General features: G+C 40.1%; 3 protein-coding genes and 1 long non-coding RNA gene across 4 annotated transcripts in view; 3 read left to right on the top strand and 1 right to left on the bottom strand.

Moving 5' to 3' along the window:
• Positions 1-16885, bottom strand: part of LOC141764535 (uncharacterized) — a 256854-nt gene that overhangs the window by 105452 nt on the left and 134517 nt on the right. The window lies entirely within an intron of this gene.
• Positions 351-1997, top strand: LOC141765388 (E3 ubiquitin-protein ligase TRIM21-like). Its single transcript, XM_074631443.1, has one exon. It carries the CDS (start codon positions 351-353, stop codon positions 1995-1997), a length of 1647 nt encoding a protein of 548 aa, XP_074487544.1.
• Positions 3830-8488, top strand: LOC141764527 (E3 ubiquitin-protein ligase TRIM21-like). The gene is made up of 3 exons (XM_074629824.1): positions 3830-4034; positions 4149-4350; positions 6670-8488. The coding sequence occupies exon 3, from the start codon at positions 6679-6681 to the stop codon at positions 8332-8334; it is 1656 nt and encodes a 551-aa protein (XP_074485925.1). The 5' UTR covers positions 3830-4034; positions 4149-4350; positions 6670-6678; the 3' UTR covers positions 8335-8488.
• LOC141764526 (E3 ubiquitin-protein ligase TRIM21-like) lies at positions 9462-16453 on the top strand. The gene is made up of 2 exons (XM_074629823.1): positions 9462-9870; positions 13831-16453. Exon 2 carries the CDS (start codon positions 13840-13842, stop codon positions 15481-15483), a length of 1644 nt encoding a protein of 547 aa, XP_074485924.1. The 5' UTR covers positions 9462-9870; positions 13831-13839; the 3' UTR covers positions 15484-16453.

Raw genomic sequence — 16885 nt, 5'->3', positions numbered from 1 at the left:
GCAGTCGAGACAAGTCTCTGTGTTTCTGTCTAAAGAAGATATGGAGAGGGCAGAGGGGAGTACAGGCAGCTTGTGAGAAGCTCCAGTATGCATGAAAAAGTCACAGTACACCAAGGAGTAAAATGTAGAAGTGCTGGTACGGTGTACCGCTGCGTACCGGACCACTTCGAGCACTGATTATGACACTTGTCAGATGGACATCTCAGTTAAATGAAACATACCTATGAATTCAAAATAATGTTTCTCAATATTGCAGTAATCAAACTTTGATATTTGTTTCATACAAATGATTAATACATGTGAAACAAAATATTTTATAATACTTTCACCTTTGTTCTCAGTGTGTAGACATGGCTGCTGCCAGCAATCTGCAATCTGAAGATCAGTTTCTGTGCTCCATCTGTCTGGATGTGTTCACTGATCCAGTTGCTATACCATGTGGACACAACTTCTGCAAAAACTCCATCAATGAACACTGGAATACTAGTGACAGGTGCCAGTGTCCGATGTGTAAAGAGGTTTTTACCATAAGACCTGATTTGAGGGTCAACACTTTCATCTCTGAGATGGTTGTTCAGTTCAGACAGTCAGCTCAACAGAAAACCAGCAGCAGCAGCTCAGAGCAACAAGTGTCCAAACCAGGAGAAGTTACCTGTGACGTCTGCACTGGAACCAAACTGAATGCCCTGAAGTCCTGCCTGGTGTGTCTGGCCTCCTACTGTGAGACTCACCTGGAGCCTCATCTGACAGCTTCACGTCTGAAAAGACATCAGCTGATCGACCCTGTGGAGAACCTGGAAGGCAGGATGTGTACGAAGCACGATAAACCTCTGGAGCTGTTCTGTAAGACCGACCAGACATGTGTCTGCATGCTCTGCCTCGTTTTAGACCACAAGATACATGATGTTGTTCCTCTGAAAGAAGAATATGAAGGAAAGAAGGCCGAGCTGGGGAAGACAGAGGCTGAAATCCAGCAGATGATCCAGAAGAGACGACTGAAGATTCAGGAGATCAAACACTCAGTCGACCTCAGTGAGGAAGATGCAGACAGAGAGATAGCAGAAGGTGTTCAGGTCTTCACTGCTCTGAAAGAGTCTGTTGAGAGAGGCCAGGCCAATCTCATCAACACGATCAAAGAGAAGCAGAAAACAACAGAAAAACAGGCCGAAGCTTTCATCAAAGAGCTGGAACAGGAAATCTCTGAGCTGACAAAGAGAAGGACTGAAGTTGAACAGCTCAAACGCACTGAAGACCAACTCCATCTTCTCCAGAGTGTCCAGTCCCTGAAAGCTGCTCCACCCACCAAGGACTGGACAGAGGTCAGCGTCCGTCCATCATATGAGGGTACTGTGAGGAGAGCTGTGGCTCAGCTGGAGGAGACACTCAGTAAAAAGATGAAGAAGCTGGTTACAGCTGAGTCAGAGCTGAAGAGGGTCCATCAGTATGCAGTGGATGTGACACTTGATCCTGATACAGCTAATCCCCATCTCATCCTGTCTGGTGATGGGAAACAAGTGAATCATGGTGATGTGTGGAAGAATCTCCCAGACAACCCAAAGAGATTTTCTTATTTTGCCTGTGTTTTAGGAAAGCAGAGTTTCTCTTCAGGCAGATTTTACTTTGAGGTTCAAGTTAAAGGAAAGACTAACTGGTACTTTGGAGTGGCCAGAGAATCGATCAACAGGAAGGGAGACCTCACACTGAGACCTCAGAATGGTTACTGGACTATATGGTTGACAAATGGACATGAGTACAAAGCTCTTGATGTCCCTCGAGTCAGTCTCTCTCTGAAGTCTCGGCCTCAGAAGGTGGGGGTGTTTGTGGATTATGAGGAGGGTCTGGTCTCCTTTTATGACGTAGATGCTGCAGCTCTTATCTACTCCTTTACTAGCTGCTGCTTCACTGAGAAACTCCTCACATTCTTTAATCCTGGTCTTAATGATGGTGGTAAAAACTCTGCCCCTCTGATCATCTCTCCTGTCAATCAAGCTGAGTAGACTGATGATATTTAAATGAAAAGGTTCACTGTCATATAACAGAACAAATATACATATTCAGTGGAAATATACAATGTAAACCTGTTGTCTTCAGAATTAATCTTCAGGGCTGTTTTTCTGACACCATGAAAAGTTGACTGTTTAGAGCAGGGGTGCCCAATACGTCGATCGCGATCTACCGGTCGATCGCAAAGGTGGTGTGGGTAGATCGCATGGCATTAAAAAAAAAAAACAATTTTTTTTTTTTTAAATAGACGTCAGCCAACAAATTGCAACACTGTTTCACCTGAACTCATCTGGAGTGGAGGATGAGATTTTGACACTACAAGCTGACATTCAGCTTAAGTCCAGGGCTCATGGACAGTTCTGGAACTTACTCACAGAGGAAAAGTACCTCAACATGAGGAAATGTGCTACCTCCTTGACTGCATTATTCGGCTCCACTTATTTATGCGAGTCAGCCTTTTCCCACATGAAGATTATTAAGTCCAAATACCGTTCCACCTTGACTGATGATCATTTGGAAGTGTGCTTGAGGCTGGCTATCAGCAGCTACTGTCCGGACTATGCATCCCTGGCTGATTCCATTCAGTGCAAGTCATCAGAGTAAGGTAATGACAAAAAATGTACAGAGTTATATTGTACAATATGGGTTCATGCAGTTATGCAAGGTACACCAACATATATTGTACATATAAAGAATACTCAATATATTTATAAATAAATATATGTTTTGCATTTTTATAGTAGGTAGATCATTTTGACTTGGTCATTTTATAAGTAGCTCGCATGCTGAAAAAGTGTGTGCACCCCTGGTTTAGAGATTCATGGTTCTCACAAGACAGCGACGCTACAAACAAATGATGATCTTATAGACCATGATGCATTGCTGTTGATTAAACTAGCCAACAGTATATAAAGGAGTTAAAATTAGCACAACCTTAAACATATACAGCAGTAAAATGCAACATACACATTAATGTAGTAGTAATATTAATCCAGAAACATCAGATATAATAGTAAAACACTGACAGGGAACATTTTACTGCACAATCAACACTTTTACTTTTCATACGTTAAGTAAATTTTTCTGATAAAGACAACCACTCAGCTTCAAAAAGTTACTCTTGTGTACTCTTTCTGTGATTAATTAAGAGCTGAATAAATTAGCTAATTAATTTATCAATAAAAAAAAAACAATGTGCAAATATTAATCAATTAATTGTTCATGTAATTCTTTTAAAGCAAAAATGTCAAAAATTCACAGATTCCAGCCTCTCAAATGTGAATATTTGCTGGTTTCTGGGTCTTCTATCATATTAAACCAAATATTTTTGGATTATTATAAATCATAATGGGCAATTGTGACTTTTTTTCTGATATTTTATGCACAAAGAAATTAATCAATAATGAAAATAATTGTTAGTTGCAGCATTAGAGCTTTAATTCTGTTTTATAGGCCTACATCTTTTCAGCTGTTGTTGGGTTTTGAACATTTAATTATCATTAAGTGAATGATTAATGGTCTTTATTTTTAATAGTTATTCAGTCATCCGGTTATTGAGTTTTAATGTCTAATTTGCATTCATGTTGTTATTAATTTAATCAGTCATCACTGCAATAAAATCTTGTGCAGAGGAAGAAACTTTTTGTGTGAGTGTTTTATTTTGAAACTGGAGTCTTGTCCACAAAGTCACAAAGGTTTTCACAGGTTGGATGTGTTTCTCAACTGTGGCCACTAGATGTGAGCGTGACAACACACATCAGAGGGAGGAGAGTTTGTTAAAGGCATGCACAGACTGCACACACCACTCAACTTCCTGGTCTGATTCAGCAACAACTAATAGGAACGAAGCAAATACAAGAATTACATGAGAAGGTTAGAACATTACAGGACAAACAGTGAGCTGAAATCTGGACAGACAGTATGATTGTTGCAGAGCTGTAGAGGACTGTAAAGTGGCTGCTGGTTTCTGCTGACCCTAAGATGTATTCTTACATGTGGGATTGACTTTTTGTTTTGTGAAAACTGTCCTGGTGGTTGCAGGAAAAAGAATATAAAAGAAGTAAAAAAAAGTCTCCCTAAAGATTAAACGTATCTTGTGCCAAATATCTGTAACTATACTGAAGGTATTCTGTCTAACCCTGAAGGAGGAAACACAACCTCACAAACAGAGCTGCTGTAAGAGGTGGAGCAACACTGGAAGGAGGAGAGCTTCAACGTCACATTACAGAAATGAAACTGCATGTTTGTCAGAGAGCTGCAGTCGAGACAAGTCTCTGTGTTTCTGTCTAAAGAAATATTAAACTGAGTTCATCAGGTCTTTCTCAACAACAACAGAGTCAAATACTGGTGAGTGTAGCTGATAATATTTACTGTGTTTCAACAACCAGCATTAACACACAACTTACAGCTCTAATCAAACAGGTAGTTACACTCTTTTCATTTCATACTGACCAGTGTTTGAAGTGGGAAAAAAAAAAGTGCCGGTACTCTCTTATTAACATGTTGTGTGTATCTGCCGGTATCAGCAATCTCTTGCGACTTATTCTTATTTATTCATTATTTCTTTAAGCATGTTAAACTGTGTCAGTCATAATCAGTTGGGATTTTATTGCTATATATACTTGGGCTATATGCATCTTCTATAGTAGGCCTATAATACTCCAATAATATTCACACTGGAACATTATAGGGTTAAGGTGGTGTGTTTGTATATAATGTTAATAGTTAAAATGCTTTCCTGTGTTATTTGTAGCCTTCAGCATCTCTCTATAATATATTATAGGATGTCTATAGGCTGGAATCAACAGCAGCCAGACAGACAGGCAGGTATACATGCAGAGCTGAGGTGTGTGAGCTCTTCATTCAGGTTTTAGGAGCAGAGTCCCAGTCAGGATGCTCCTACATATTATACAGAGACACATTATGAATTTATACAGTGAATAAAAGATACTAGGAGATATTGGGTTTGGGGGTCCATCCCTGAGAAGATTTGAAGGTTTTTGACTTAAAACTACGCATTTTACATCATTATGGACCATTATTATTACTAGTTAAATGATTATTTTTATTATTTATCACAGCCTTCATCTGAACATTTAATTCTTATGAAAATGTTTGTTCTGTAAAATCATATTCTATAAATCAGAAAACTTTTAAATACTCTTTCATCAATTATATTTGTTCACAAAAAAAAAGTTATGACGAACAGTTTATTAATTATTTTACAAAAAGGATGTGAACATTGTATTGATAAATTACAGCACCCTCGTTCTCACTTGATATTATTGTTAGCCTAGCCACCATAACCAGTCTGACTGTTCACTGACTGCGCTGTGTGTGTTGATGTGTGTGGAGCTCCGACAAGGCCTATGAAAGGAGGATAGGTCACAGGCGGACATGGAACTGGGGGTATGTCACATGCACAATGTAACTGAAGCTGCGGCCATGCGTTGCGATTGGATCAATTTCGGCAAAGGCAGACCAGATTTTTACTGCGCATGTGTTGTACCCCAAAAATATTACACGTCCTCAGCCTCCTTCCATAGGCCTTAAACAGCAGCAGGAAGAGGCTGCAGCTTTAGCCCTGGAGCCCATATGAACATAGTACCTATTATGCCCTGTTATTGCTTTTCAGTTTTTTGTCTTGACGATGCATATCGTCTCGTTTTTATATCGCAATATTTTGTGGCACAATATTTCGTCACACCCCTATTAATAATAGAACGCGATTTCACATTATATAAAACTCCACATTGCTGAACATTAACATATGGCATATCATTTATTATTCCACACAAATACTTTGAAACGTTAACTGGTTATCATCGTGGCATAAGCCCTTTCTACCGGTATAGATATGATAGACGTCGGGGTATTTTCACACTATAATCTATCTTTTAGGACTAAGATAGAGGATATACCTCAATGTTTATGCCAGTCATATTTATGTGGTTACAAAACTGCACATGCTGCTGCAGGGAGTTAAATGCTGTGAACTAGTAAATATAGATCCCCCTTCCTGGCAGACAGGCTGTATACCTGCCTCTGCAGACTCGAGCCAATATTGCAATTTACAGTAAAAACTATCAGGTGTGTGCATAAAAACACACAATGTCATTTCAGGCTGAATAATAATTAATATGCCATATGTATGCCTAGTTAATGTTCTGCAGCATGGAGTTTTATTAATGTGTGATCGCATTTTATCATTAAACATGTCAAAAATAATACAGAGCGGTAGAATGAGCTTCTGATGTGAACAGCCAGGTTACAGCTCGCGCGGCGATTAATAAAGCCGGCTTCAGTTCCCTACGTGAACCCACGCAGCGCATCTACGCTGGCGCTGCACCGTTATTTATCCTGATGTGGAGAGGGCAGAGGAGAGTACAGGCAGCTTGTGAGAAGCTCCGGTACGCATGAAAAAGTCACAGTACGCCAAGGAGTAAAATGTAGAAGTGCCAGTACGTTGTACCGCTGCGTACCGGCCCACTTCGAGCACTGATAATGACACTTGTCAGATGGACATCTCAGTTAAATGAAACATACCTATGAATTGAAAATAATGTTTCTCAATATTGCAGTAATCATACTTTGATATTTGTTTCATACAAATGATTAATACATGTGAAAAAAAACATTTTATAATACTTTCCCTTTTGTTCTCAGTGTGTAGACATGGCTGCTGCCAGCAATCTGCAATCTGAAGATCAGTTTCTGTGCTCCATCTGTCTGGATGTGTTCACTGATCCAGTCACTATACCATGTGGACACAACTTCTGCAAAAACTGCATCACTGAACACTGGAATACTAGTGACCAGTACCTGTGTCCGATGTGTAAAAAGGTTTTCAACACAAAACCTGAGCTGCACGTCAACACCTTCATCTCTGAGATGGTTGTTCAGTTCAGACAGTCAGCTCAACAGAAAACCAGCAGCAGCAGCTCAGAACAACAAGTGTCCAAACCAGGAGAAGTTCCCTGTGACGTCTGCACTGGAACCAAACTGAAGGCCCTGAAGTCCTGCCTGGTGTGTCTGGCCTCCTACTGTGAGACTCACCTGGAGCCTCACCTGGAGCCTCATCTGACAGCTTCACGTCTGAAAAGACATCAGCTGATCGACCCTGTGGAGAACCTGGAAGACAGGATGTGTACGAAGCACGATAAACCTCTGGAGCTGTTCTGTAAGACCGACCAGACATGTGTCTGCATGCTCTGCCTCGTTTTAGACCACAAGATACACAAGTTTGTTCCTCTGAAAGAAGAATATGAAGGAAAGAAGGCCGAGCTGGGGAAGACAGAGGCTGAAATCCAGCAGATGATCCAGAAGAGACGACTGAAGATTCAGGAGATCAAACACTCAGTTGACCTCAGTGAGGAAGATGCAGACAGAGAGATAGCAGAAGGTGTTCAGGTCTTCACTGCTCTGAAGGAGTCTGTTGAGAGAAGCCAGGCCAATCTCATCGACACGATCAAAGAGAAGAAGAAAACAACAGAAAAACAGGCCGAAGCTTTCATCAAAGAGCTGGAACAGGAAATCTCTGAGCTGACGAAGAGAAAGACTGAAGTGGAGCAGCTCAAACGCTCTGAAGACCATCTCCATCTTCTCCAGAGTGTCCAGTCCCTGAAATTTGCTCCACCCACCAAGGACTGGACAGAGGTCAGTGTCCGTCCATCATATGAGGGGACTGTGGTGAAAGCTGTGGCTCAGCTGGAGGAGACACTCAGTAAAGAGATGAAGAAGCTGGTCGCTGAGTCAGAGCTGAAGAGGATCCAGCAGTATGCAGTGGATGTGACTCTTGATCCTGATACAGCTCATCCTGAACTCATCCTGTCTGATGATGGGAAACAAGTGAATCATGGTGATGTGAGGAAGAATCTCCCAGACAACCCAGAGAGATTTCCTAATTATGTTCTTGTTTTAGGAAAGCAGAGTTTCTCTTCAGGCAGATTTTACTTTGAGGTTCAAGTCAAAGGAAAGACTCAATGTTCTTTAGGAGTGGCCAGAGAGTCGATCAACAGGAAGGGAAGCATCACATGGAGACCTGAGGATGGTTACTGGACTATATGTTTGACAAATGGAAATGAGTACAAAGCTCTTGCCGACCCTCCAGTCAGTCTCTCTCTGAAGTCTCAGCCTCAGAAGGTGGGGGTGTTTGTAGATTATGAGGAGGGTCTGGTGTCCTTTTATGACGTAGATGCTGCAGCTCTTATCTACTCCTTTACATGCTGCTGCTTCACTGAGAAACTTCTACCATTCTTCGGTCCTGGTCTTAATTATGGTGGTAAAAACTCTGCCCCTCTGATCATCTCTCCTGTCAATCAAGCTGAGTAGACTGATGATATTTAAATGAAAAGGTTCACTGTCATATAACAGAACAAATATACATATTCAGTGGAAATATACAATGTAAACCTGTTGTCTTCAGAATTAATCTTCAGGGCTGTTTTTCTGACATCATGAAAAGTCGACTTTTTAGAGATACGTGGTTCTCACAGGACAGCGACGCTACAAACATGTGATGATCTCATAGACCATGATGCATTGCTGTAGATTAAACTAGCCAACAGTATATAAAGGAGTGAAAATTAGCACAACCTTAAATATCTTCAGGAGTAAAATGCAACATAGCCATTAATGCAGTAGTAATATTAATCCAGAAACATCAGATATAATAGTAAAACACTGACAGGGAACATTTTACTGCACAATCAACACTTTTACTTTTCATACGTTAAGTACATTTTTCTGATAAAGACAACCACTCAGCTTCAAAAAGTTACTCTTGAGTACTCTTTCTGTGAGCAATTAAGAGCTGAATAAATGAGTTAATTAATATATCAATCAACAGAAAAATGAATCTGCAAATATTTATCAATTAACTTTGTAATTTTAGTTTCCAGCCTCTCAAATGTGAATATTTGCAGGTTTCTGGGTCTTCTATAATATTAAACCAAATATCGTTGGATTATTATGAATCATAATGGGCAATTGTGACTTTTTTTGTGATATTTTATGCACCAAAAGATTAATCAATAATGAAAATAATTTTTAGTTGCAGCATTAGAGCTTTAATTCTGTTTTATAGGCCTACATCTTTTCAGCTGTTGTTGGGTTTTGAACATTTCATTATCATTAAGTGAATGATTAATGGTCATTATTTTGACTAGTTATTCAGTCATCTGGTTATTGGGTTTTAATGTCTAATATGCATTTATGTAGTAATTCATATAATCAGTCATCACTGCAATAAAATCCTGTGCAGAAGAAGAAACTTTTTGTGTGAGTGTTTTATTTTGAAACTGGAGTCTTGTCCACAAAGTCACAAAGGTTTTCACAGGTTGGATGTGTTTCTCAACTGTGGCCACTAGATGTGAGCATGACAACACACATCAGAGGGAGGAGAGTTTGTTAAAGGCATGCACAGACTGCACACACCACTCAACTTCCTGGTCTGATTCAGCAACAACTAATAGGAACGAAGCAAATACAATAATTACATGAGAAGGTTAGAACATTACAGGACAAACAGTGAGCTGAAATCTGGACAGACAGTATGATTGTTGCAGAGCTGTAGAGGACTGTAAAGTGGCTGCTGGTTTCTGCTGACCCTAAGATGTATTCTTACATGTGGGATTGACTTTTTTTGTGTGAAAACTGTCCTGGTGGAGGAAACACATCCTCACAAACAGAGCTGCTGTAAGAGGTGGAGCAACACTGGAAGGAGGAGAGCTTCAACGTCACATTACAGAAATGAAACTGCATGTTTGTCAGAGAGCTGCAGTCGAGACAAGTCTCTGTGTTTCTGTCTAAAGAAATATTAAACTGAGTTCATCAGGTCTTTCTCAACAACAACAGACTCAAATACTGGTGAGTGTAGCTGATAATATTTACTGTGTTTCAACAACCAGCATTAACACACAACTTACAGCTCTAATCAAACAGGAAGTTACACTCTTTTCATCTCATATTGACCAGTGCCGGTACTCTCTTATTAACATGTTGTGTGTATCTGCCGGTGTCAGCAATCTCTTGTGACTTATTCCTATTTATTCATTATTTCTTTAAGCATGTTAAACTGTGTGAGTCATAATCAGCTGTGATTTTATTGCTATATAGACTTGGGCTATATGCATCTTCTATAGTAGGCCTATAATACTCCAATCATTTTCACACTGGGACATCATATGGTTAAGGTGGTGTGTTTGTATATAGTGTTATTACTTAAAGTGCTTTCCTGTGTTATTTGTAGCCTTCAGCATCTCTCTATAATATATTATAGAATGTCTATAGGCTGGAATCAACAGCAGCCAGACAGACAGGCAGGGATACATGAAGAGCTGAGGTGTGTGAGCTCTTCATTCAGGTTTTAGGAGCAGAGTCCCAGTCAGGATGCTCCTACATATTATACAGAGACACATTATGAATTTATACGGTGAATAAAAGATACTAGGAGATATTGGGTTTGGGGGTCCTTCACCAAGAAAATTTGAAGGTTTTTGACTTAAAACTACGCATTTTACATCATTGTGGATCATTATTATTACTAGTTAAATTATTATTTTTATTATTTGTCACAGCCTTCGTCTGAACATTTAATTCTTATGAAAATGTTTGTTCTGTAAAATCATATTCTATAAATCAGAAAGCGTTTAAATACTCTTTCATCAATTATATTTGTTCACAAAAAAAAAGTTATGACGAACAGTTTATTAATTATTTTACAAAAAGGATGTGAACATTGTATTGATAAATTACAGCACCCTCGTTCTCACTTGATATTATTGTTAGCCTAGCCACCATAACCAGTCTGACTGTTCACTGACTGCGCTGTGTGTGTTGATGTGTGTGGAGCTCCGACAAGGCCTATTATAGGGGGCTAGGTCACGGGCGGACATGGCACCGGGGGTATGTCACATGTACAGTGTAACTGAAGCTGCGGCCGTGCATTGCGATTGGTTCAATTTCGGCAAAGGCAGACCAGATTTTTACTGCGCATGTGTTGTACCCCAAGGATATGACGCGTACTCAGCCTCCTTCCATAGGCCTTAAACAGCAGCAGGAAGAGGCTGCAGCTTTAGCCCTGGAGCCCATATGAACATAGTACCTATTATGCCCTGATATCGCAATTCAGTTTTTTGTCTCGATGATGCATATCTTCACGTTTTTATATCGCAATATTTTGTGGCACAATATTTCGTCACACCCCTATTAATAATAGAACGCGATTTTACATTATATAAAACTCCACATTGCAGAACATTAACATATGGCATATCATTTATTATTCCACATAAATACTTTGAAACAAATCTCCCAAATTCACTCCAAGCCCGAATAGCAATAGTTAAAATGGATGTACTCCCTCGTGTTAATTTTTATTCTTCTATGATACCTCTTGCTCCTCCTATTGGGTTTTGGGAAAAACTACACAAGTCAATCTCCAAATTCATATGGAAAGGAAAGAGGCCTCGTTTAAAATTCACAACTCTCCAACGAGACAAGACACAGGGAGGGCTGGGTCTACCAAACTTTAAGGTGTACTTCTGGTCCTTTGTGTTACGTCCTCTCTCTACATGGTTCTTCAGCCTCTTGGAGACCAATTGAGGAAAATGTATCAACGCCTCAAAGACTACAAGACCTAGTGTATTCCAACATACCATTGAAAAAAGCCAAATTACGTTTAGGCCCTATAATTTCATTTCTACTTGTAACCTACCGTACTGTAATGAAGCAGACGCATGCAGATCTTAAATGGCACAATCACTCACCAATTTTCAATAATTTCTCCCTTCTTTCCGGCAACATACCTTTCTCATTTCCACAATGGAAGACCAGGGGAGTAAATATATTAAAGGACCTGTATGGTGATAGTGGCTTACGAGCCTTTAACGATTTACGCGCTGAATATGATCTCCCGGGCTCATCGTTTTTTTTCTATTTGCAGTTGAGGTCAGCCATGCGGACATATGGTGTACCATGGGGATTAACGCTCCCTACACACCCTCTTCATAAAATATTGGTTTCAGTGGGATTAACACGAGGGATGGTTTCTAAACTTTACACATTTATTTCTGTACCATGTAAACATTTATCAGTAGAAGTTGCATGGCGTAGGGACTTAACCGATATAAATGACGAAGAGGTTTCCTGGGACACGGTGTGGAAAAATTTGTGTGGTACATCTAAAAATCAAGATCATCAATTAATACACTATAAATTTGCCCACAGGATGTACCTCACCCCTAGAAAGCGTCACTCTATGAAGATCATTACATCCCCCAATTGCGATCTGTGTCCATCTGGTGCTCTGGGTTCATTCTTGCATATGTACTGGAAATGCCACGCTGTGTCTCAATTCTGGAAGCAAATATCTCTCACCTTAAGCGACATTCTTGAAGTTAGGATTCCACTCTCACCTATTTTATTTTTATTAACTGATGACTCCTCTTTAAATCTGTCTTTGCAACAGAAACGTATTTTATGGGCTGGTCTTACTGCAGCCAAGAAAATGCTGGCCTTAAGATGGCAACCACCGCACTCCTTGACTAGACAACAGTGGGCTAACTCGATGTTAGAAATTATCTTGATGGAGGGGTCTGTGGCCCGAATGCACGGGGCCAGCTGTAAGACCCTCAGAGCGTGGGATGCAGCTTACAATCTAGTTAAAGATAAGACATAGCGTGACCGACAGTAACTTTGTTTTTTTGTTTTTTTTGTTTAAGGGAAAGAGATCAGGGGTGGGGGGTATTTACGGGTCGCCTTGGGAAGGGAGGGGGGACATAGGGTTGTGCATTAGACCTGGAATGATGGTTTTGTATATGTGCCTGTGTATGGGGGGAGGGGGATGTATAAAAGGGATAAAATGAATGATATGGAACATCTTTCTCTATACCTTTTCAATAAAAAAGAATTGATCACAAAAAAAAAAAAAAAAATACTTTGAAACGTTAACTGGTTATCATCGTGGCATAACCCCTTTCTACCGGTATAGATATAATAGAAGTCGGGGTATTTTCACACTATAATCTATCTTTTGAGACTAAGATAGAGGATATACCTCAATGTTTATGCCAATCATATTTATGTAGGTACAAAACGGCACATGCTGTTGCAGGGAGTTAAATGCTGTGACCTAATAAATATAGATCCCCCTTCCTGGCAGACAGGCTGTATACCTGCCTCTGCAGACTCGAGCCAATATTGCAATTTACAGTAAAAGTATCAGGTGTCTACATAAAAACACACATTGTCATTTCAGACTGAATAATAATTAATATGCCATATGTATGCCTAGTTAATGTTATGCAGCGTGGAGTTTTATTAATGTGTGATCGCATTTTATCATTAAACATGCCAAAAATAATACAGCGTGGTCAAATGCGCTTCTGATGTGAACAGCCAGGCTTCAGCTCGCTTGGCGATTAATAACGCCGGCTTCCGTTCCCTATACGTAAACCCACGCAGCGCAACTACGCTGGCGCTGCACTGTTATGAATCTCCATTATGAATCTCTCAGAGAACCTGATATGGAGAGGGCAGAGGAGAGGACAGGCAGCTTGTGAGAAGCTCCAGTACGCATGAAAAAGTCACAGTACGCCAAGGAGTAAAATGTAGAAGTGCCGGTACGGTGTACCGCTGCGTACCGGCCCACTTCAAGCACTGATAATGCCACTTGTCATATGGACATCTCAGTTAAATAAAACATACCTATAAATTCAAAATAAAGATTCTCAATATTGCAGCAATCATACTTTGATATTAGTTTTATACAAATGATTAATTCATGTGAAACAAAACATTTTATAATACTTTCACTTTTGTTCTCAGTGTGTAGACATGGCTACTGCCAGCAATCTGCAATCTGAAGATCAGTTTCTGTGCTCCATCTGTCTGGATGTGTTCACTGATCCAGTCACTATACCATGTGGACACAACTTCTGCAAAAACTGCATCAATGAACACTGGAATACTAGTGACAGGTGCCAGTGTCCCATGTGTAAAGAGGCTTTTACCACAAGACCTGATTTGAGGGTCAACACCTTCATCTCTGAGATCGTTGTTCAGTTTATACAGTCAGCTCAACAAAAAACCAGCAGCAGCAGCTCAGAGCAACAAGTGTCCAAACCAGGAGAAGTTCCCTGTGATTTCTGCACAGGAACCAAACTGAAGGCCCTGAAGTCCTGCCTGGTGTGTCTGGCCTCCTACTGTGAGACTCACCTGGAGCCGCATCTGACAATGTCAGGCCTGAAAAGACATCAGCTGATCGACCCTGTGGAGAACCTGGAAGACAGGATGTGTACGAAGCACGATAAACCTCTGGAGCTGTTCTGTAAGACTGACCTGACATGTATCTGCATGCTCTGCCTTGTTCTAGACCACAAGATGCATGATGTTGTTCCTCTGAAAGAAGAATATGAAGAAAAGAAGGCCGAGCTGGGGAAGACAGAGACTGAAATCCAGCAGATGATCCAGAAGAGACGACTGAAGATTCAGGAGATCAAACACTCAGTTCACCTCAGTGAGGAAGATGCAGACAGAGGGATAGCAGAAGGTGTTCAAGTCTTTACTGCTCTGAAGGAGTCTGTTGAGAGAGGCCAGGCCAATCTCATCAACTTGATCAAAGAGAAGCAGAAAACAACAGAAAAACAGGCCGAAGCTTTCATCAAAGAGCTGGAACAGGAAATCTCTGAGCTGACGAAGAGATGGACTGAAGTGGAGCAGCTCTCACGCTCTGAAGACCAACTCCACCTCCTCCAGAGTTTCCAGTCCTTGAAAGCTGCTCCACCCACCAAGGACTGGACAGAGGTCAGCGTCCGTCCATCATATGAGGGGACTGTGAGGAGAGCTGTGGCTCAGCTGGAGGAGACACTCAATAAAGAGATGAAGAAGCTGCTTGCTAAGTCAGAGCTAAAGAGGGTCCAGCAGTATGCCGTGGATGTGACTCTTGATCCTGATACAGCTCATCCCCGTCTCATCCTGTCTGATGATGGGAAACAAGTGAATGATAGTGATGTGAGGAAGAATCTCCCAGACAACCCAGAGAGAATTGATACTTATGTTAATGTCTTAGCAAAGCAGAGTTTCTCTTCAGGCAGATTTTACTTTGAGGTTCAAGTTAAAAGAAAGACTGACTGGGACTTAGGAGTGGCCAGAGAGTCGATCAACAGGAAGGGAGCCATCAAGCTGAGCCCTCAGAATGGTTACTGGACTATATGGTTGAGAGATGGAAATGAGTACAAAGCTCTTGATGTCTCTCGAGTCAGTCTCTCTCTGAAGTCTCGGCCTCAGAAGGTGGGGGTGTTTGTGGATTATGAGGAGGGTCTGGTCTCCTTTTATGACGTAGATGCTGCAGCTCTTATCTACTCCTTTACTGGCTGCTGCTTCACTGAGAAACTCCTCCCATACTTCAGTCCTGAACTTAATCATGGTGGTAAAAACTCTGCCCCTCTGATCATCTCTCCTGTCAATCAAGCTGAGTAGACTGATGATATTAAATGAAAAGATTCACTGTCATATAACAGAACAAATATACATATTCAGTGGCAATATACAATGTAAACCTGTTGTCTTCAGAATTAATCTTCAGGGCTGTTTTTCTGACACCATGAAAAGTCGACTGTTTAGAGATACGTAGTTCTCACAGGACAGCGACGCTACAAACATATGATGATCTTATAGACCATGATGCATTGCTGTAGATTAAACTAGCCAACAGTATATAAAGGAGTTAAAATTAGCACAACCTTAAACATCTACAGCCTTAAAATGCAACATACACATTAATGCAGCAGTAATATTAATCCAGAAACATCAGATATAATAGTAAAACACTGACAGGGAACATTTTACTGCACAATCAACACTTTTACTTTTCATACGTTAAGTACATTTTTCTGATAAAGATAACCACTCAGTTTCAAAAAGTTACTCTGTGTACTCTTTCCTTGATTAAGAGCTGAATACATTAGTTAATTAATTAATTTATCAATCAACAGAAAAAATAATCTGCAAATATTAATCAATTAATTGTTTATGTAATTCTTTTAAAGCAAAAATGTCAAAAATTCACAGATTCCCGCCTCTGGAATGTGAATATTTGCTGGTTTCTGGGTCTTCTATCAAATTAAACCAAATATCTTTGCATTATTATAAATCATAATGGGCATTTGTGACTTTTTTTCTGATATTTTATGCACCAAGAGATTAATCAATAATGAAAATAATTGTTAGTTGCAGCATTAGAGCTTTAATTCTGTTTTATAGGCCTACATCTTTTCAGCTGTTGTTGGGTTTTTGAACATTTAATTATCATTAAGTTAATGATTAATGGTCTATATTTTTAATAGTTATTCAGTCATCTGGTTATTGGGTTTTAATTTCTAATATGCATTTATGTTGTTATTCATTTAATCAGTCATCATTGCAATAAAATCCTATGCAGAAGAAGAAACCTTTTGTGTGAGTGTTTTATTTTGAAACTGGAGTCTTGTCCACAAAGTCACAAAGGTTTTCACAGGTTGGATGTGTTTCTCAACTGTGGCTACTAGATGTGAGCATGACAACACAAATCAGAGGGAGGAGAGTTTGTTAAAGGCATGCACAGACTGCACACACCACTCAACTTCCTGGTCTGATTCAGCAACAACTAATAGGAACGAAGCAAATACAAGAATTACATGAGAAGGTTAGAACATTACAGGACAAACAGTGAGCTGAAATCTGGACAGACAGTATGATTGTTGCAGAGCTGTAGAGGACTGTAAAGTGGCTGCTGGTTTCTGCTGACCCTAAGATGTATTCCTACATGTGGGATTGACTTTTTTTTTGTGAAAACTGTCCTGGTGGAGGAAACACATCCTCACAAACAGAGCTGCTGTAAGAG

The sequence above is a fragment of the Sebastes fasciatus genome, chromosome 3 (assembly GCF_043250625.1).
Source record: "Sebastes fasciatus isolate fSebFas1 chromosome 3, fSebFas1.pri, whole genome shotgun sequence".
Taxonomy (NCBI): Eukaryota; Metazoa; Chordata; class Actinopteri; order Perciformes; family Sebastidae; genus Sebastes; species Sebastes fasciatus.
The sequence above is the reverse complement of the archived record's forward strand: the minus strand, read 5'-3'. Positions and strand labels throughout refer to the sequence as shown.